General features: G+C 34.0%; 1 protein-coding gene across 3 annotated transcripts; it reads right to left on the bottom strand.

Moving 5' to 3' along the window:
- Positions 1-216: 216 nt before the first annotated feature.
- On the bottom strand, positions 217-13,178 carry LOC135226909 (N-acetylgalactosamine kinase-like). 3 transcript variants are annotated; one of them, XR_010317319.1, is made up of 9 exons: positions 13,025-13,178; positions 8,528-8,663; positions 7,391-7,558; positions 5,918-6,222; positions 5,468-5,644; positions 5,149-5,312; positions 4,703-4,968; positions 1,375-3,621; positions 217-1,298 (listed from the first exon to the last, which is right to left on the bottom strand). XR_010317319.1 is itself a non-coding variant. In XM_064266598.1 (8 exons), the coding sequence occupies exons 1-8, from the start codon at positions 13,086-13,088 to the stop codon at positions 3,453-3,455; spliced, it is 1,449 nt and encodes a 482-aa protein (XP_064122668.1). In that variant the 5' UTR covers positions 13,089-13,178; the 3' UTR covers positions 217-3,452. The 3 variants fall into 3 exon arrangements, 1 of the variants encoding a protein (XP_064122668.1); XR_010317320.1 differs by lacking the exon at positions 13,025-13,178 and adding an exon at positions 9,096-9,226; XM_064266598.1 differs by having other exon boundaries at positions 217-3,621.
- Positions 13,179-22,603: the final 9,425 nt, after the last annotated feature.

Below are 22,603 nucleotides of genomic sequence, written 5' to 3'. Positions count from 1 at the left end.
TATTTGGCCTCTTACTTACGACTTTAAGTTCTTGCTTGCTATTCGTAAGAGTTGCGCATGCCTCCCTCTTATGAATTGGGGTCCAGAGGTCTGGTCAATTGGTCTTTGCAGTGATCTCACTCCGATCAGTTGGTTTCAGAATATCAGTAAATCCCATTGAACTTAGCTTTATAGTTTTAATTCATGTATATATAAAAGGAAAACAGGGAAAAAAAATCAGTTTGTCTTATTTTATTGGCACCAACAACAACATGGAGTATTTGTTAAGTTTTTTATATTGTTAACAATTGACTTTCTTACAAATATTCAACACACATGGGGCTTTACATCAAAATTTGCAGGATTAAAGGGGCCATAGTATGAACAAATATTTTTTGTGTCCATGATACTGCAAACCAAATTTCATAACTGATGCACTGAGAACCTTTATAAAAGTTTTTTAATTAGATAAAGAATACAGATAATATCAATTACAGTCTGCTCTGTGTAGTATTTGTATGAGCACAAGTTTTTTTTTTTTTACATAACAATGTCATGTTTTTGATCTAATGAAGCAGTAGTTTGACTGAAAGGTTTTATGAACAGGATTTATTTTTGAAATGGTACAACTCAACTATCAACACCTTAATTCTGGTTAAGGTAAATATAATAAAACTTCAAAAAATACATACCTTTATTTTTTCCATAGCAGCTTGTAGTTATGGTTAACCAAAGTGTAAATTTTGTTCTTAACAGAAAGTGAAGCAGTGATTAATGCTTCCACTTGTTCGAGTGGTATGTGCTAATTGGAAGGGTTAGGCAGCTGTTATTCCCTGTGAAATAAGGTTTATAGTTGTGCAAGTCCATTCCACAAACCAACTTTTTTTTTTTCTAATTGGTGCAAAGTCACTATCAGGGTGGACAGTAATCGTCTATAGTTCTTTAGTTGTCTCATCTAGTTCATCTGTATCAAGCTGGAAATATTTACTATAATTCAGAACTGTGGCAGCACTTGCATGAATTATTTAATATACTTAACAGTTAATTAGCACCATTGTTAATGAATAGTACGTACTGGCTACATTAGCACTGTATGCCACTGTATTCACAATGGTGAATGGAGACCTTAGTTCTGGTTGGGGTATGACATCAGTTCCTTTGGCCCTGGCTGCAACCCTTTTACTGCATAAGACATCTATGAAACTGACAATGACACTGCCTCCAAGTAATCAGAAGAATGTAAGGGTCTTTCTGTGTAAAGATTGAAAAAGTCCTGCAGTGCACAGAGGTGAAAAGGCCTTCAGTGTGGATAAAAAGACCTTAATGTTTAAAAGGCCTTCAGTGTGGATAAAAAGACCTTAATGTTTAAAAGGCCTTCAGTGTGGATAAAAAGACCTTAATGTTTAGGTTTTCCACCTTTGCATGCTAAGGTTTTTTACTCTAATAATGTTTCTTAGTCTATGAAAACGATGGAAAGTGAAGTGCATCTGCTGTGCCAAGTAATATAGCCTGAAATATTAGTATACTGGGTATTTTAATTACATTGTTGTGTTAAGTAATATGAGATACTATAAAAGCTGTAAAACTTCTTTGTATCATATTACATTACACAACAAAGACATACAGTAACGTAGTGTGAACTGGATACCGTCACTTCTTGCTCTTTATTAGCCTGTACACACTTATGTTACATGTTACCTTCATCTGTTGCGCTTCCTGACTCTGATCTACTTACATATAGTATATACGTAAATAATGTCGTTCAATAAATAATAGACAAATACAACATTTAAAAGTAAGGCAGAAAAAATAATATTGCACATCATATCACACAGCATTGGTATTTTAAAAATATTCGGCCTTGCTATAAATACAATGTATATGGCTGTAAAGCAATCAATATAATGAACTCAAAGATGTGACACAAAAAAGCTGGAATTTACTACCAATGTAAATTCTTCTCTAGAAGTAAAATAAATCCCAAGTACATTATGTTGTGTACTATAGATTAGTTCTTTTCCATAACCTGAGACGAAATGGTAACAAAGTAGGTAGTCTAAATAGTTTTTGAACTTTTTTCAAATACAAAGGCAGAACTTGAAATAACATTTCTTGAATGTTGCTTAATAAAAACCTTATTTAAAGTGCTAACATAGTTTAGAATGCTTTTAAATTCACTAGCAATGATGTACATTACATTCTCAATGCTGTTTACAAACACCATTGAGGTAGGAAATACATATAGTATAGCTTCTTGGTGAATTTATGGTTTAAAAATTCATATTCTTCAAAAATATTTATACAGTAATTATGAAATCAAATGAATTTCATCATGGAATATAAAAAACAAGTACGTATTGCAATCTGTTCAATTTGCCATGCTATTAAAAATAACTGCAGCTTTTAATAAAAATAAATTAGCTGTTATCCATACAAGAATATTATCAAGGAATATAAACCAAAATTCAGGGAAAAAATATAAATGTAAACTTTCTATATAGTCCTATGTTAAAAAAAATACTGATTCACACATTACTACTGATCTATGATTCATCTTAAATAGTTCAAATTTAAATGTAACATAATAGCTTCTGATGCTATTATGTTACACTTATTTTCTTAGAAACAGCCTGAAATAAAATGGAAAGAAGTTCATAAATGCAGTAGTACATCAAACAATAAAGAAGCAGATTAAACTTATGTTGATAACCTCTAATATACTACATATTCTTGCCAAATATTTTGCTTTCATGGCACTTTCTAACATTTTCTTGTTAAATATTTAGCTTTCATGGCACCTTCTAACACTTTTTTTTATTTTTTAGACAGTTTTCAGGTACAAAATATTACATAAAACCATGTTATTTCACTTACTGGCCCATTTTAATTATTAGTTAGTTGTAAGTATTGTACTGAAATCCTTTATTATAGATCACAGGAAAAAATATCAAATATTCTTTTATATGCTAGTGAACTATCATCTAAACTAATTAAAACTGCAATTTAATTACAATTCTATAGGCCAAAGATCAAAATCTTCAATCTTTTATAGAATTACTGTATTAAAGTTCAAAATTCTTATTCCATAATAGTAAACTTAACTATTTTAACTCTAAGTTATCGAATTTAAAAAAAATTTTCCTGTGTCTACAACATACAATGATAAAACAATTTATCACCCAAATAAATAAAGATGAATAAGAAGGAAGACAGAAAAAAACAGAAAAGACACCAACAAATACAATAACAAATAAATACGTACACAAGAAACTAGAAAATAAAGTCAAACTTCAGTGTTAAGCACCAGACATAGTAGACCTTTTTCGTACAAATTCTTTGGGTTCTCGCATGTGCATTTTAAACCAAAACAAGGCATATGATCAATGAAATTCAAGTATTTGTTCAAAAGAACAAAATTAGAAAGTAACCACAGATTTACATCAGACTGCTTGAAAGTGCAAAATGCTTTTGCACTAAAATTCATAAATACAAGCTCCAGGGCTAGGCTGAGAACTGAAAAGTACAGAGTTTAAATCCTTATCTTTAGCGTTAGCTTCTTGACTGTAGTATTCTTCCACTAACAATTCCTTGTACTCCTCAGCCTTTTCCTCTTTGACCATAGCAACCATGCATCCACCCCATCTGAAACAAAATGGGTGGTCATCAGAAACTGTAAAATGCAAGCTTTACTGTACAGGTAACTTGTCAAATGGAAGTACTTCATTTAAGAATTTAATTGACATTGCTTTACTGTTTAGTTTTAGGTCCTTATTTTCTATTTTTGAGGTTTCACAAGTTATTATATTCTGAAGTACAGTAGTTAATCCATACCAACATGTTACTGATCTAATGAATCTTTAATGAAGAGTAAAAACTGGAGCAAAACAGTTAAACAAGGCGGGGCTATTAAGTGGGAAGCGGCCAAGATGACAGGAAGAAAAGTAAAGGCAGATAGCAAAAATGGAAGAGATCTAAGAGATTTGACACCGGACCTTCAGTTTTGCCTACATGACATGCAAGAAAAAATTCAATGAATATCTACATAAGAGATGATTTAGACAAAATGTAAGAAACAACTAAGGGATAAAAAAAAGGATCATATGAGAACAGGGAAAAATGTTTATACAAAACGGTTATAGAGTTCTGTGTATATACTTGGCCTTCATTCCCAGTCATAGGTTAAAGCAAAATATGAGAGTCACTGGACCTGAAAGTATTCCAGTATGAACGAAAACCTCTAAACATGATAGTATTAAGCCGTAGGGGGCTAGTGCCATCAGTGCACCTCACTCAGTGCAATGTAGGTCTTACTTAAGGTTCTTTGCAGCATCCCTTCAGCCCCTAGCTGCTACTACTTTCATTCCTGTTACTGTACCTCTGTTCATATTCTCTTTCTTCCATCTTACTGTCCACCTTCTCCTAACAAATGATTCATAGTGCAACTGTGAGGTTTTCCTCCTGTTACACCTTTCAAACCTATTACTGTCAATTTCTGTTTCAGCGCTGAATGGCCTTAGTTGCCCCAGTGCTTGGCATAATGCCAAATATCTATATCTATGATAGTAGTAGTACTTCATAAGCTTTGAAAGTTATTGAGAAATTGAAACTGACCTGTTGTCCATAATTCCAACGACATTAAAAAAAAATCTTACAGACTATTAAAAAGAATTTGCAAAAGTAAGGGTTATGAATTATGTGTATCCGATTAGTACTTTTTACTTACCCAGCTCCTGTTAGCCTGGCACCAAATGTTACACCCTCGGAAAGGTCCACTAGTTTATCAAGTTTAGGATGTGAACATTCGTAGAGCAGTTTTGTAGACAAGTGGGATTCTTTCATCAGTTTCCCAAGTTCCTCTACACAATTTTCACTCTTATCATCACAGATTCGTTTGAACTCCCACACACGATGTGCCTCTGAGAAAACATGTTGCGCTCTTTCATGAAGTAAGAATTCTTCGATGTGCCTAGTGTTTTCACTTAAGGTAGTCTGCAAAAAGATAAAAAAACAAATGTTGAAAATGAAAATCATTTGACATATTTTAGCATAACTGAAAGTGGAAGATTTGCTTAAAAAAAAAAAAAAAAACAAGCCATCAAAGATGTTATCTATTCTTAAGTAAATTCAGATATGTACAGTTAAATTCAGATAAAAAGCTATCACTCATACTTTATCTAAATCCTCCTCAGAAGTACCAAGTAACTTGCAAATCTCTTTTTTGCTGTATGGGCGAGATTCAAAAGTGCGTGACACAAGAGTCATCATCTCAGGAAGGCTTTTACCCAGCACTTTCTGCAGTTGGCCAAGACGTTGATACTCCTTCCATGCTAGACCTGTTGATTTTTAGGATATGTTAAATCATAGTGCTTCTATGTTATGATGTATATTAGACTTCTTGAACTTTAGATATATATGTACTTAGAAAGTACCTGATATTTTTAACTGCTCTATCAATATATCAACAAAATTAACATAGAAGAAACTATACCTGCCTGTTTTGCCATAATCTGGCAAGCGATACGGCACTCCATGACACGACAGTTATAATAAGAATTGGCTGCTTTATTCATGGGGGCCAAGCTATTAGCCACCACAAATGACACCCCTGATGGCAGATTCACTGGGGTTGACCTCAGAGGATTAAATTCAATCACTCTTGCTGTCCCTAAGGTTATAATAAATAGGAATAGTAGGTACAGTACTTCATTCCATGTTTCTGTGTCATACATGTAATAATTTTAAGCAGACAAATGTGAATGGAAGTCAGAATAAATTTGATGGAGGAAATAGAAATAGTTCTGTTAAACTTTTTAATTTGAAACTGAGACATAGGGTTGCTAAATTTCATCCAGTTAAATGCATAATCACATTTAATTTTGAATAGTAGTAACCTAAAGTAGGTAGCATACAACTTTGAAAAAGTGGTAAAATATCATACCTTCAGTAGCTAGAAAAGAAATGGCCTGGTCCATTCCTCCACCTTGTGTTCCTACATGCCTTTCGCAACGAGCACAGATCTCGGCAAGATCCTCCTTACTTATCGAAAGCTTGTGTGCATGAGCAATGGCTAAGGCTGAAGCACAAACAAGAGCAGAGGAGGAAGACAGCCCAGACGACGGGGGAATATTCCCACTCACAGCCATATCAAGACCAGAAAAAGGTTCCTTCCTCCCCCCCTCTTCTTGTATACCTTGTACTCCACACAGTACATAATTGTACCAAGTGGGGTGGCTCTTGTCTATCCTGTAATGTGGAAAATTATAAGTGCTTACATTTACACTTTTAAGAATTCACTAGAAAAAAGTTTTAGTGTACAAAATTGCAAAATATTTAACAAGTGAGGGTCTCGACAAAAGTATCTGTGGCATTACAATGTAACTGATTAACATCCAGCATGACAGATGTTTCAACAAATTAACAAGTAGTACCTAATAAATAAATATAATTTGTCTTGTATACACTGTAAAATCCTCTTATTTTGTTTATAGGTAACACTTGTGGTACAACTAGATAGCTGCTGAAAAACAGAAACACTCTACAAAGTATATCTTTAACTAAGCTAAGAACACTTAAAATTATTTAGTAGTTTAAACAGACAAATGAGATGAAATACTCAACTTTCAAAAAGCTACACTAAAAGTTTGTCTTCAACAATGAGATTTATTTTTCATCTAATAAGTTCCAGTTCCTTAAAAATTTTATAACTGGATAACTTGAAAAAGATGACAATTCTGATATTTCTTAATAATTTTTTTTAAAAGATGACATTTGCTTTTGGTGGAAATTAGGACATCTGCACAAGATATTTATGATTGTCAATACTGAACTGCATTCTCTGCATACAGAAATTTGATCATGAAGGCTATTCATCAAGTATCCATGTCAAACGAGCTTGATTAATTTGAAGAGGAGATAAAAATTAATGTATTGAACCAGACTTTTTTTATTAAAAAATGAAAGGCTTGGTCTATTTCAATTTTTGTTATCAGACTAATTATTTGATAAAATCTGCCATTCCTTAAAGATAAAGGACCTAAAGATGTTGAAAGATCACTGAGAATGATACTTAAATTTAATCTGGTCATATCAGTTGCAGCTTTGGCTGCTTCACTGAAAATAACAAATTCATTTCACACAATTCTGCTGTGAAAGCAGTCACTGTTTGGCAAAGGGAATTGATTTGTTTTATTACGAGACATGGCAGCAAACCCTATGCATGATGTAAACTGATGGGGATGGGTTAGATAAATCTTTATGCACAGAACATTGCTAATGATGAAATGAAGGAGATTACTTTTATATTAACTCCCAAGATGATCATAAATGCAAAGGAAAAGTTAAATCTATCTTTCATAAGAATATTTTGCTCATAAAACTCATGTACATTCACACGTACTGTTTAGATACCTACTCAAAGTTGTTAATTTCACAGGAGAACTTTGGGTAGCTGTCATCAACATTAATGAGATTGAGTTTGCCAGTAGTGTTGGTGCCAACAGCGATCAAGATGTCCAAATCAATGGCCATAGGAAAAACAGCATAGCCACAGTAGTCAACATGCTCACCGATCAAATTCACTCTGTCAACAAAAATATCAATAAATACTACATGCTATATTAGTAAAGGACAAGTTTTCTTTCTCTGCTCCAAATATTCTAGTACTAATCTAAATATGTAGTTGATGCAATGTCACAGGCATGGTACATATTCCCCAATGAAGAAGTTTAATGTACTTGAAGGATTACCCTGAAAAAATTGTGACAAACAGCCATTTAAAAAAATTATTTAGGCATGCAAATAGTCTATTGCAAGATATACATAACATAGGCCTAGACTGACCTAAATAGTAAATAGGTGCATGGTCTTCGACCATCCTTCACCTGATCTACACATGCATTGCCAGATATCACAAGATTCCTTGCTTTCATCTGTTTTTTAACCGGATCCAGCTAGGCGCAAGAAATTATCCTATTGTTAAGACCGAAGGTTTGTTCGCGTATGAACAACTAGTACATCTATATGTACTGGAATGATTACCAGTTACTGTACTAACAAAGTGCTTAAGATGAAAGAGCAAAGAAAGCTATCTCCAGCAGAAATAAAATGGGCAACTGGAAAGAACGACTAACACTAGGCTAAAATGATAATCTTAGTGAAGCCGAGCATATTATACCCAGAAAAATATTGATGGGATTAAGGGTCCTGTATGCTTTCTCCACGTACATACATTCCACAAATGACTAGGTATATTCCCATTTAACAATCTGGTTGGCTCAAAATTGCAGATTTTAAGCACTAATCTCTTTCACAACAAGCATGACCATAAAAAAAGCAAATAATACATAAAAATGCATGTTGTATATTCTTTATGCAAATAAATCTTCATTATTCTCTACTCACAAAGACAAATTAGGCTAGGATGCATACTTCAGTTTCATTAAAATGATCTGATAGGATTTTGAGATAGTAGTCCCTTTATAGCATGAAGTGATATACTGTACAGAAAAAAATAGTCAAATTTGCTGGTAGTACTATAGTAAAAATTCACCTTCCAGGAGCTCTGGTACAGAACTGTGGCTTGGCAGAAAACTCTGAAGTAAACTTCTCTACTAGACATCTCAGCCTCTCCGCCTTGCTCCCTTCTGATGGAATTTTTTGTAGTGGGGGACAAGATGCACTCATTTCTGTCAAAAGATGAAAGAGATAGTATCTGTTAACACAATGTTCTTCAATAATGGAATACACAGTTCAGCTCATTAAAACAAAGGTTTCCGAATGGTATTGTACTACTGGTCGCAGCAAGTCTGTGCTATAAAAGATTTCAAGAATTTTGGGTGAATTCTTATAACACTAAGACTTGTTCTAAAATGAGTGTATAGAATGAGAGACTGTGCTGAAGTTGACAAAAATAAAATTGTGATTACAGAAATACAAGGTAATCATAGTACTACAGTACTCTACTTAAAATTACACTACTTAACATATTTGATCACATGAAGCTTACATGAACATTTCGTAAATTATTGTATTATAAATTGTTCTTACTATTTTAAGCAACAACATATAAGCTTATCATATGCTACATATACAGAAACTTAAACATTCAGAAAATGTACCTGAAGCCTAGAGCAAGCAGACCAAGAAAATGCTGTACTGTAGTGTATAAGAATGAAACAATGAATCAAGCTAGTAGCGCAACCAATCTGCAACTGTGTGTCAAAAGATATGCCACTGTTATCATTAAATGTTTGTGGCATCCCAGGATTTTTCTACTGGAATGCATACACAATCCACAGACAACATTTTTTTGTACATGAAAATACTGTATAAACATTGGTCTAAAATTTGTAAAGTGCAGTACACGTATACCATATTCATATATTTTATCTGGCTTTTTTTTCAATACCTTTTTAATAAGGAAATAAAGATCACATGACAACTGAAATAAAGCCACAGATAAAGATGCCTCCCCTTTTATCTATAAATGACAACGCAGGGGTCTAAAGTGCTTATCTGAAGTGTGATAGCAGATTAACATAAGCTACTGCAGCAGATAACAGATGTATAAAAGCTCCTCTCATTAGGAGAAACAAAATCACCCCATTAATTACTTTAACATCAAGGACTCTGGAATTTTCATATAATTAAAGACAATAGTTCTTAAGAGAGCCATACCTCTAAATGATTCAATGGCATTTTCCTGGTTTGGGAATGTCTTCAGCAAAATGGTATTTTCATTTTAAAATAAGTTTTTAAATATACTTACCTGGTAGTTATATATAGCTTTATCGCGACGAATCGGCGGGATAAAGCTATATATATGTAACTACCAGGGAAGTTAGATATTTAAAAAGATAAGTTGTATTTTCATAATAGAATTAATACATATGTACAGTAAAATACAAAAAAAGATTAAAAGTACAGTAAACAGGTAAAATAATAATTTTGCAAATATCTTAAAAAGTCAATAGAGGGTGCATCTCCATAATTTCAATTTCAACTGAACAGGTTAATAGGAAGCCCAGTTGCACACTGCAGATGATAAGTCTATATTAAAAAAATTTCTATGAATCTTTGTCATTTTTGTTTTGATAATTTTCAGACAAAGTAACCTTTCTGATTTTTTACTTATAAACTTTGTATTGGTGACTTAAGGCATAATATTTACATAAATTCAGTCAACCTAATCAGTGAAAGCAGATTCAAACACTCTTAAGTCAAACATCTCTAACAAACATGAACCATGGGCCCAAGTGACATAAAAAAAAAATGAGTCACTAACCCAAGCCATCCACAAGGAATTATTTAACCAAAACTACATGCCACCAGCCAACATTCATCAGAACAATTAGTGAATGCTGTAATTCTAAATGTAAGAATTTTCTATTTTTATTTACTACTACCAAAATGTTTAATTACAATGATTTTTCTTGTAAAAACTTTTTGGTGATATGTTCCTCATGTTACAGTATACTGCAGTTTACTTGTTGGCCAGATTCATAAAACTGTACTGATCCTTAATCTGTACTACTGATAGCAAAGTAAAACGATCAGAATACAATGTACTGAATAGCCCTATCAAATCTCCAAAGCGAAAGATAGTGAAAAAGTGTTCAAAAATAAGGAATCATGCATAGTATGATCTAAATATAGTCCTTATCTCTTTCATTAGTTGACACAACTCATCACAATATATATCTATACATATGTTCTTTGATGACAATTCAGCTAGGTAGAACACTTCAATTAGGCTCATCCTTATAAATACTAGGCCACACACTTTGTATGGAAAAGTTAAAATAAAGGATGGCAGGTAGGTCGGACCTGGCTCTATAGTATTAGGTTAGGTTAGATTTTATCTGTATAAGAACAGTACAAACCCTTATTTACAGTTATTGGGGGGGGCTTCAACTTGGCCAAGTAAGATCTGGTTTCCTATGGAAGCACAGTATAGGTTAGGTTAGGATGTACTCCTACAATTAAGATTAGCATTACCATATTTAGTACTACTTTTCCAACTTTCTTATTATTACTACCGATTACTATACAAATAAACTACATTCTTTTATCTGCTTGCTCACATTTTTTGCATATTTTATCTTTTCTATTGAAGCAATTGATTGATTTTTGTTTCACCATCCAAAAACACAAGGTTTTCCACTGTGGTCCTCATATAATTAGATTTATGGATAAGAGAAATGCAACAAAGAGTGGTTTGTACCAATACCAATGGTAAAAAATGTATAAAATGCAAAAAAAAAAAAAAAAAAAAAAAGTCAAATAAGAAAAATGTTTACATATGGGTCTACTGTCTACTGTACCTTAATAAAGATGATATAAACTCATGAATAAACAGACTAAGCTTCCAAATATAACATAGTAGTTTAATAACAGCCCCTCAACAATGAATCCTGCTATGCTGGGTTACTGAATGTCTCCCTTTGTCCATAATTTCAACCACTGCACAACCTAATTATCCATGTGGATCTACTAAAAAAGATCATGTGATCAATTAGATCAATAATTATGTCATAATCATTAAAATATCCCTCATTACAACAATTTTTACTCCTCTGCATCTGGCCTAACAGGAATTTGTTTATTATAGTACCAAATGGTCATACAACAATGAAACAGTGATCAATTTAGTGGATTCTTCACGTGCTCTGAAAAAATTTTCTTTTTATTAACTGTCTGTAGATGAATAACCTAACCTAAAATAATTTTTTTTTATTTATTCACCGTACATATTACACTCTTGCCCTTGCAATTCAGATCGCTTGAGTCAATGGTCAATCAGCTAAATGCTGGAACATCATTACTGAAAACTTGACCTCTACTATCCCATCGTGTACCAAGCTCTTGGATGCATTAAGTCTGTAATATTTAGTGGTTTTCAAAATAATCAATATTTGAATATTTTTTTATGTAAAGCGCAATAAAAATGCAATTTACATAGTTTTTAATACCTGTCGCAAGCTAGGGACTGCCTGTATGTAGCTCCTTAAAACAATGATTACTTTGGAAATAATTAAAAAATCAAATACGGTTTTCTAATTGGTTAATCAACTACAATCTCCCTCCCTTTGTTCAATAATAACAAGCAATCACAGCAGGAGACCACATCGTATTCTTACTGTTAGTAGGTTTGTTGGGGGTCAGAGACATTCTGAGACAACAATCCTTGAAGGGAAAGTACTTAAGAGGGCAAAAAAATCTCAAGGTAAGCCATGTATGCCGGCAAATAATATCGTTATGATTTATGGACCCTAGGTTAAGCTAGGTTGAAGTGTATAATCACACAAGACCTGCCATCATAAGTAAGGTTATAAATCCCTTCATTTCACTCTATGAGTTATTGCACCCTACATCAGGTTAGGTGGGGGAAAGGGTGTTTCAGTTAACACTCAAACCCAATTCAGGTACATAGTATGACTTAGCCAACCTAGGTTACAAGGCATCCATGCATTTCCCTTCAATAATCTGCATATTCCCTGACTGGATTCCCACTGTAGTAGCCTGTTACTGCTAGGTATTAGCTACTAGATATACAGAGTGGGTGCAACAGGTTATCCAAGCATTTCCCAAGGAAATGAATGTTCAAGTTATCAAAATCATATAAAAAGCTACCTATAAGAAAACTAGGCTACTGCTTACATTTGTACTTGACTACCTATGAGTTTCAAATTAATATTTACAGATTTGGTTATAGTACTACCTAACTAGGGGAATCGATGAGGGTAAATCCCTTTTTGACTGATTTTGATGTCATTCTCTTCCTAGATATTCGTCGTTTTCTTCAATGTCAAACTAAAAAACGAACCTACGTATTGCCAGTAAAATCAATATCAAATTCGTTTTAAAACACAAATATAAGCTACAACGTCACAATTCACCACTGTTGGCCATTCCGGTTATTTTTTCACATTTACCATTTACACTGGACCCTAGACGACAGAGGACCCTCTGACCTAAATAACAATTGGATTTAAATTCTTAAACTGAGCTTACGATACTAAATTGGTTCTAAAACTATAGATCTCACTTGTTCCCTGTGGTCTGCTAATGTCAGGGGGCCACGGTACAGTAGTATTAAATATTTCCGGCATTGTAGACACAAGTGTTGGATCAGGTGTTTACTCCAGAACGCAGCAGACGTCACCAAACATGTTCGGTTCGTACCAGTTTATTTTCTGATAAATAATGCATTAGCTCTGGCAATACTGTTATAAAAAAAGCTTATATCTAACATTAATAATATACAGATTTAATATTTATGAGTCTTTGAAGCTTGGTTGCAGCCTAGAATGCCTTTTGCGCTGTGGAATGTAATCATAGTAAGGAAGTTAGGAAAAGAATCGGAAACAGGCAAAACAAAACGACGGATAACCGTCAAACGAATTTCGATTTCTGAACGGAATATCAAAACAATGGTAATTAGTTGCACTGATACTGTGCATTCATGAACCTGCATTACGTATCACATCATTCTGTACAAGACGCGAATATATATATATATATATATATATATATATATATATATATATTATATATATATATATGTTTGTGTGTGTGTGTGTGTGTGTGTGTGTGTGTGTGTGTGTGTGTGTTCACTTGGCCGAGATGAAAGTAAAACCATGGACTGCATGCCCTTTTACCTTTTCGCATCCCTGGAGCAAGAGCCCGCGCTGGCATATAGCCAGTTTAATTCCAGACGAAGCCTTTACTCTAAGACATTCTTAAACAATTACATGAAAAAAAATTGGATTTAAACACCAGGATTTGAAGTAGTATAAAACCGTGTCATTGCATATTAAGGCCATCATACCTATGAGGTTGATCTGCAGGTAAAAAAAAAATATATATATATATATATATAATATATATATATATATATATATATATATATATATATATATATATATATATATATATATAAAGAATCTGTCTTGGATGAACCAAAGTATTGGATTAACCACGGAGAGGATAATGATACTAACTATAAATATATTGTAATCTTACGGTCCCTTTTTAAATTATGATTGACAAAACACCATATATAAACTAGAAAGAAATATTTTAATGTAAAATATTTTTTCTGATTATATCTATGCGCTACTGTATATGTACACTACATATAGATCTCGAGATGGGTGATTATGCTGACAGAACAAAACTGGCTGATAAGGATGGGTCATATTCCTTGTAATGAGAGATTTGAAGATGCCCAATTTCCATGCTTAGAATACCAGGTCTACTATATTTTCGAAATTACCTACTACCCTTCATTTTTGTCGACAGATCCAGTGACTGGAATCAGGAGAAGCTGAAATAGATCAAGACGTACTGCCAAAGATCGTCATTTCAGCCCAAGCATTCTAACAGTTTAACAACCGTCTTTAATGGGTGAAATTATAAGTATACATCTAATTAAGCAAACTCCTAAGACCGCAGAGATCGAACCAAAAATGATCAAATTTGCAAATGAAACGCAATATGAATGAGACTCTTCTATATTCTTTTAATCTTCAAAAATTTTTGGCATCCTAGAAGATAATTCATTTTCAACTATTTATTATTATTATTATTATTATTATTATTATTATTATTATTATTATTATTATTATTATTATTATTATTATTATTATTATTATTATATTATTATTTATTATTATTATTATATTATTATTATTATTATTATTCAGAAGATGAAACCCATTCACATGCAACAAGCCCACAAGGGCCACTGACTTGAAATTCAAGCTTCCATGAATTAGGAAGAAGTAAGACGAGGTCAAGGGAAATACAGAAAGCAGAGACCCAATTATTAAAAAAGAAAACTAAAATAGATAAAAATATATAAAAATGTACCAAAATGCAAGGAGAATTGGTATTAGGGCAGTAATGTATTGCACCTTCTTTTTAATTTGGAATGATTTTGTAATAAAAATAAAAAGATTAACATTTTTAATAAAGCATTTGATTGAACAAGTGCTTCCACAAGCTTTCACGAAACTACTAAATATGTGAGAGATGTCTGTAGTTAGTTGTAGCTAGATTATTATACTATTTTATCATAAGATATGTTATGTAAATCACCTTTTCGCAAGTATTGTAATGCGATAAACATTACACAACGTAAAGGATGCCCAATTAAAACACACCTTAGTGGACGGGATAATGATCAAGTTGATCTTTATAGTGTCATGATGAATAGCAATAGATTACAGCATCATAATACAAAACCACCTATCTCTTTTTGACGTAACGACCAGCTTAATTTTTTCATACTCGTTAACAAAGTTAGGATTAATGACTTACGTTGATTAATGAGATGCAACGGAAGACGCACTTTTTAATGAGATGTAATTTATGATGGTGCGTTATAACTAACTAATATTTTTCTCTACGTATTTTTATTCTAAAGTAAATGTTCGACTTAGGAGGATATAATTGTAAGGATGAAACTGCTTTGATGAGGCGAGCATCAGATGAAGATGGTCTTGCATACTATCTGCATATCCCGTGGTATAGCTGAGACGAATACCAATCAGCAGGTTATTGGTGAGTCACAGCGAGCACAGCTGATCACAGATGCTCTCCAGCGACACCGGTTGCTGCTAATCCTGATTCGCTTTTGTTATTTGTTGATTTTTTTCATATGTGTTTTTACTTTTTATTGTCGTCAGTATGAACTTGATACACCATTCCTTCCTTTTTATTTATTTATTTATTTATTATTACATTTAAACTCGACCGGCTGAGACGTTAGCTGGCACCTCTGTCTCCCCTCTACAAGTATTATTTTAGCCACTACTCCCTTTAGCTCAGTGTATAAAATAGTATCCTCATCTAGCCCTGACTCGAAGAAACAAGATGAGAAAAACTAACAAAAATCAGAGACTTTAGAATACTCAGTATCCATTTATCTAGCCCTGACCCGAAAATAAAATAAATGGAGGAAAAAAAAACTAATGAAAATCAGAGGGTCTTATTCCTGGACGAGAATGGAACGAGGAAAAGAGTGCTAAAGCTTATATGCTTACTGATCTCTACAGAGTAAATGAGTAGGTCTGACGGGTGTTACGCCTGATGAGGAAATCTTTTCCTTGAGCTAAAGGGAGTAGTGGCTGAAATAATACTTGTAGTGGGGAGACAGAGACGCCATCTAACGCCTCAGTCTGTCGAGTTGAAAAAAAATTATAAATAAATATATAACTAAATAAATTAATACATAAATATGGAAGGAGTGGGGTATCAAGTTCATACTGATGACACTTCTCTAGTCCTTTCTTAATAAAAATTTTCATCACTGCAGTGTTTGGTATTTTGGAACTGTGTGACTTGAGTTACTTCGTCCTTCATCTTTTAATTTTTTTTCCTCAGTCATCAGCAAGAATTTAGAAGCCTGCTTGGGCGTCATGCGTGCTTTTCTAACTCGATGTCTCGACTTAATAGCCAGACGAAAGATTACACAACTCGTGTCGATTGTAATGATGCCTGGACACCTGCAGCATTATCTCATTCCTGATTTCAGTATGTCTATATAATGAACCAAACAAAAACTTCATTCAGTTTCTTCTGAAGATTGAAAAAGAAACCCACAAAATTACTGTGTATCGTGTTTACTTATAAATAAAATATAAGCATTTATAAGTAAACACTTTATACACCGTAATTTTGTGGGTTTCTTTATTTATGTAATTATATGGCTATATCTAATAAAAGGAGCCCATAAAAAAACACCAAAATATAGAGAAAAGTACTATATTTCAGAGACTGAAATACAGTACTTTTCTCTCTATATTTTGGTGTTTTTATGGGCTCCTTTTATTAGATGGAATTCTGTTGTAACAGAACATTTTTACCAGTCATATGACTATATAATCACAGAAACCATATAACTGTAGAATACCCATAAATTTTCTGCACCTCAATCTCTCCAGAATATTTTTTTAACGAAATGTACGATGTATAGAGAGGCCAGAGACACATTTCAACAGTCAATATCCTGTTGAATGTGTTGTGGGCGTTATCAGTTATGGAATGCAGTTGGGCTGAGCGAAGACTGGAAATGGATATTCTGGCTGGGCATGATGCCATAACTGGACTAACCTCTTGCGTTGACATTTTACGGTGCGTTGCATTTTACTTCCTTAAAGCTTAAATTGTCGCGTTTTTATCTGTTTAGTAATTCGTCAATTCTATTTTGGTGGGGTTGTTCCATATGAATAGGGTTCATCTTTTGAATAATAATAATAATAATAATAATAATAATAATAATAATAATAATAATAATAATAATAATAATAATAATAATAATAATAATAATAATAATTATAATAAGATGGATGCCGGGAACCAACTCAAGAAAAGAGGCAACAGAATCAACCATCTGATGTTCATGGACGACATCAAGCTGTATGGTAAGAGCATCAAGGAAATAGATACCCTAATCCAGACTGTAAGGATTGTATTTGGGGACATCAGGATGGAGTTTGGAATAGAAAAATGCGCCTTAGTCAACATACAAAAAGACAAAGTAACGAGAACTGAAGGGATAAAGCTACCAGATGGGAGCAACATCAAACACATGGATGAGACAGGATACAAATACCTGGGAATAATGGAAGGAGGGGATATAAAACACCAAGAGATGAAGGACACGATCAGGAAAGAATATATGCAGAGACTCAAGGCGATACTCAAGTCAAAACTCAACGCCGGAAATATGATAAAAGCCATAAACACATGGGCAGTGCCAGTAATCAGATACAGCGCAGGAACAGTGGAATGGACGAAGGCAGAACTCCGCAGCATAGATCAGAAAACCAGGAAACAGATGACAATACACAAAGCACTACACCCAAGAGCAAATACGGACAGACTATACATAACACGAAAGGAAGGAGGGAGAGGACTGCTAAGTATAGAGGACTGCGTCAACATCGAGAACAGAGCACTGGGGCAATATCTGAAAACCAGTGAAGACGAGTGGCTAAAGAGTGCATGGGAAGAAGGACTAATAAAAGTAGACGAAGACCCACAAATATACAGAGACAGGAGAATGACAGACGGAACAGGGGACTGGCACAACAAACCAATGCACGGACAATACATGAGACAGACTAAAGAACTAGCCAGCGATGACACATGGCAATGGCTATACAGAGGGGAGAGCTAAAGAAGGAAACTGAAGGAATGATAACAGCGGCACAAGATCAGGCCGTAGGAACCAGATATGTTCAAAGAATGATAGACGGAATTAACATCTCTCCCATATGTAGAAAGTGCAATACGAAAAATGAAACCATAAACCACATAGCAAGCGAATGCCCGGCACTTGCACAGAACCAGTACAAAAAGAGGCACGATTCAGTGGCAAAAGCCCTCCACTGGAGCCTGTGCAAGAAACATCAGCTAACTTGCAGTAATAAGTGGTACGAGCACCAACCTGAAGGAGTGATAGAAAACGATCAGGCAAAGATCCTCTGGGACTATGGTATCAGAACGGATAGGGTGATACGTGCAAATAGACCAGACGTGACGTTGATTGACAAAGTCAAGAAGAAAGTATCACTCATTGATGTCGCAATACCATGGGACACCAGAGTTGAAGAGAAAGAGAGGGAAAAAATGGATAAGTATCAAGATCTGAAAATAGAAATAAGAAGGATATGGAATATACCAGTGGAAATTGTAGGTACCCATAATTATAGGAGCACTAGGCACGATCCCAAGATCCCTGAAAAGGAATCTGGAAAAACTAGAGGCTGAAGTAGCTCCAGGACTCATGCAGGAGAGTGTGCTCCTAGAAACGGCGCACATAGTAAGAAAGAGTGAACATGGACTCCTAATGAGGCAGGATGCAACCCGGAACCCCACACTATAAATACCACCCAGTCGAATTGGAGGACTGTGATAGAGCAAAAAAAAAAAAAAAAATCAAAATAATAATAATAATAATAATAATAATAATAATAATAATAATTTATTTAAAATAATGGCAGAATTCTCAGAATTGATTTTATACAAAATTCTTTCAATTCTCCTTATGATTTGAAAGGAGAATTGAAAGAATTTGGTATAAAATCAATTCTGTGAATCTGCCATTATTTTTAATAAAACCTGTTTTGAAGACGGTCTGTTTCCAGCATAATAATAATAATAATAATAATAAGAATAATAATAATAATAATAATAATAATAATAATATACGCTTCTTTTAAATGGGAAGTTTACCTGTATTTATTGCGTACTCATTGCAGTTATAGATCATCATTTAGATACACGAATGGCCAATTAAGGTAATGGCACGAGCCAAGTGATTAATGGTGATTAAATGACATAACTTTAGATTAATTACGATGTTGGTATCCATAAAGATGCTGGTTACTTCTTATTCTTTTTTTTTAATTTCACTTAATTTTGTTATATTAATCTCACGGGGCAGTATTGTTTTTTCTGCGTATTTAGACACATTATTAAGGACATCCCTTAACTGAATAGTGATGATGACCATTTACTTATTAACAAAGTATTATGTTCTCAAAGTGCAATTTTATTTCAATATATAAATGACACACACACACACACACACACACACACACACACGCACACACACACACACACACACACACACACACACACATATATATATATATATATTATATATATATATATATATATCTATATATATATATATATATATATATATATATATATATATATATATATATATAATAACAGAGTGACGACGACGACGGTGTACTTCTTGCTAATAATTATTTGTCTTTCTTTTATGGCAAATTGCGACGGGATTCATTAAGTCATTAACTTGAGGGGAGTAATTTCTCCCCTCTCGAGAAACATCACTCATTTCGCGAGTTGATCACTCGTCGTGCGAAGAAGAAGACATCAGTCATCAACTAAATCTTTAATAAAAAAAATAAATCACTGATCAAGCAAGGGTGAATTCGAACACCGTGCGATTAAGTCCGAACACAGAGAATCCTTTCTGTGCAGCGCTACACCTGACGCTCATTAAATAACTACGTGAATAAAAGCTCTTCTTTGCCTTCTGAAGTTGGAAGTGAAGCATATGACATCCCGCCTTGTCGGCGAATAGAAGACGCCCAGAGAACATTGCTATGCTTAGGCAGTCTGTACGGGTGACAACGTATTATGGCGAGCGGGGGAGCCGTTTCAAAGGGAAGTTCTAACAACTATTACTTCTACTACTTCTCGTACTAATCTGGTTACTCTATAGAGCGGAGCCGTTTCAAAGGAAAATCCCGCCTACTACTACTAAATAAGTAAAATTATTTCTACGTTTGGGTCAAAATGTAAATAGTAAACCCACTTTAACTTTGTTACATATCGATGCGTTATCCTGGGGTGCCGTAAATATTTGACTATATTTAAAATAACTGAATTATTAATATTGAAAGAAATTCGCTTCAGCGGATATTAATTTCTGATGACCACGGTATCGAGCTAGATTTCTACCTCACATCTGGATCGAACCCAGGTCTTTCGAATGAGAGAGAGAGAGAGAGAGAGAGAAGAGAGAGAGAGCGTAAATCTGCCGAATCTCTTTACACGTGTCCTTTCTGGCCCAGCCAGGAGCTTCATAAATGGAGAGTCACGTCTAGTTACAACGCTGCCGAACATTTTTATGATAGAGTTTATAAAAATGACGAAGAGTGAAATATATTACAGGAAGTTTTGCGGGAGAGATGGAGCTCATTGGCCATTAATTATATGAACTACTGTTTGTGTTGGTTCCATTCTTCAGGTGTGTGTGTGTGTGTGTGTGTCCGTGCGTGGTGGAGGGAGGAGAGGGATTATTGGGAGAAGGAAGGGCTGACAACACCCCCCCCTCCTCCTAAACCCCAACCCCACCCGCCCAACCCCCACCTCCCATGCCGGCGTTTTTCTCAACTCAAGATTCATCGTTCTGGAAATAAAAAATAAAAAATAAAAAACAAAATCCTTTATAACTCGTTGTACCTATAATTCGTAATTTATATGTATAAAGTTTTGAACAAAGGGTGTCACCCCTTCCGGAAAGCCCCCGGCTGATATATGTATTGTAGGATATATATTGCTCTCTGCTGATTATTTTCTTGGTTAGAACTTTTGACAGGATCGCCTGTAATTAAAAAGGGCTATAAATATTCAGAGTAGCGGCGTTACCTACGGTACGGTATTACGCTCAGGAATTACGAGAATAACATATATATATATATATATATATAGATATATATAATATTATATATATATATTATAATATAATACAATATATATATATATATATATAATATATATATCTATATATATATATATATATATATATATATATATATATATAAGAATATATACATAAATAAATATATATAAGTTTATATACATATCTAAATTTATTTGATTCATCATTGACATCCTGAAATATCTTGAGATCTTGTCTAGAAAGTTGCCATTTTGCTTTAGGAATTAAACTCAGAAGACAAGAGGCTGCAAAGAAAAGACACGACCTTACCAGTCTTTACTCTCTCTCTCTCTCTCTCTCAGCTTTTCATTCCCAGAGAAGTCGTTTTGTTCCGGTTATCTCCAAACTTCATGCAAATCGCAATTTATTCATTCAGTCAATTGAAGAAACTGATGAATATCCCTTTGTGCTTTGATTCCTCAAATCAAGCAACGGATTCCTTTCATTCTCATTCAGGCGCGATTCAAATCTTCCTTAGTTTTATCTTTGTTTTTCACGCTCTCATTCTCCTTTGTAATACAGCTGGCACTGTTTATTCCGTCCTTGGCAGTCATTCCTCTTTGTAATATAGTTAGCAGAAGTGTTAATTTTGTTTTCTGCTTTTTACACTCGTTAATTTTGCTTTTTCATAAAACGATCTGATCAAATGTAAGATTTTTAACGAAAAGTGAAACTTTTGAATGAAGCCAAGAAATCACATCTCTGAAATATACGACGTAAATGTTTGACTCACGAATTTCATGAATTTATGTCGCGAATATTGCAGACCGGAAGTTGAACCAGTATGTTGCAACGACCTCTGTGTATTATTGCGTCTGTTTTTATTGTACGCAGTTCTCTCAGAGAGAGAGAGAGAGAGAGAGAGAGAGAGAGACCTTACCTTACAGACCTTACATCTTGTTCGGGTTGCCCCAGGTCCCTCAGTGTGAGGCACTTCTAATGTTCTACCAAGAAAGTGCTAGTGCATCTTTCCGGTATATTTTGCATCTTCCAATCTTGGATGGTCTGGGATGCAGCTTAGATATTTGTCGAGCTTATTCTTAAACACATCTACGCTCACTCCTGATATATTCCTCAGATGAGCTGGCAACGCATTGAATAGACGCTGCATTGTCGATGCTGGTGCATAGTGGATTAATGTCCTGTGTGCTTTCCTTATTTTTCCTGGTATAGTTTTGGGCACTATTAATCTACCTCTGTTTGCTCTTTCTGATATTTTTAGCTCCATGATGTTTTCGTCAATTCCTTCTATCTGTTTCCATGCCTGAATTATCATGTAGCATTCTCTTCTCCTTTCTAGACTATATAATTTTAAAAATTGTAGTCTTTCCCAGTAGTCAAGATCTTTAACTT

Source organism: Macrobrachium nipponense, chromosome 20, assembly GCF_015104395.2.
Source record: "Macrobrachium nipponense isolate FS-2020 chromosome 20, ASM1510439v2, whole genome shotgun sequence".
In the NCBI taxonomy this organism is placed as follows: domain Eukaryota; kingdom Metazoa; phylum Arthropoda; class Malacostraca; order Decapoda; family Palaemonidae; genus Macrobrachium; species Macrobrachium nipponense.
This window is presented reverse-complemented; position numbering and strand designations above follow the sequence as displayed.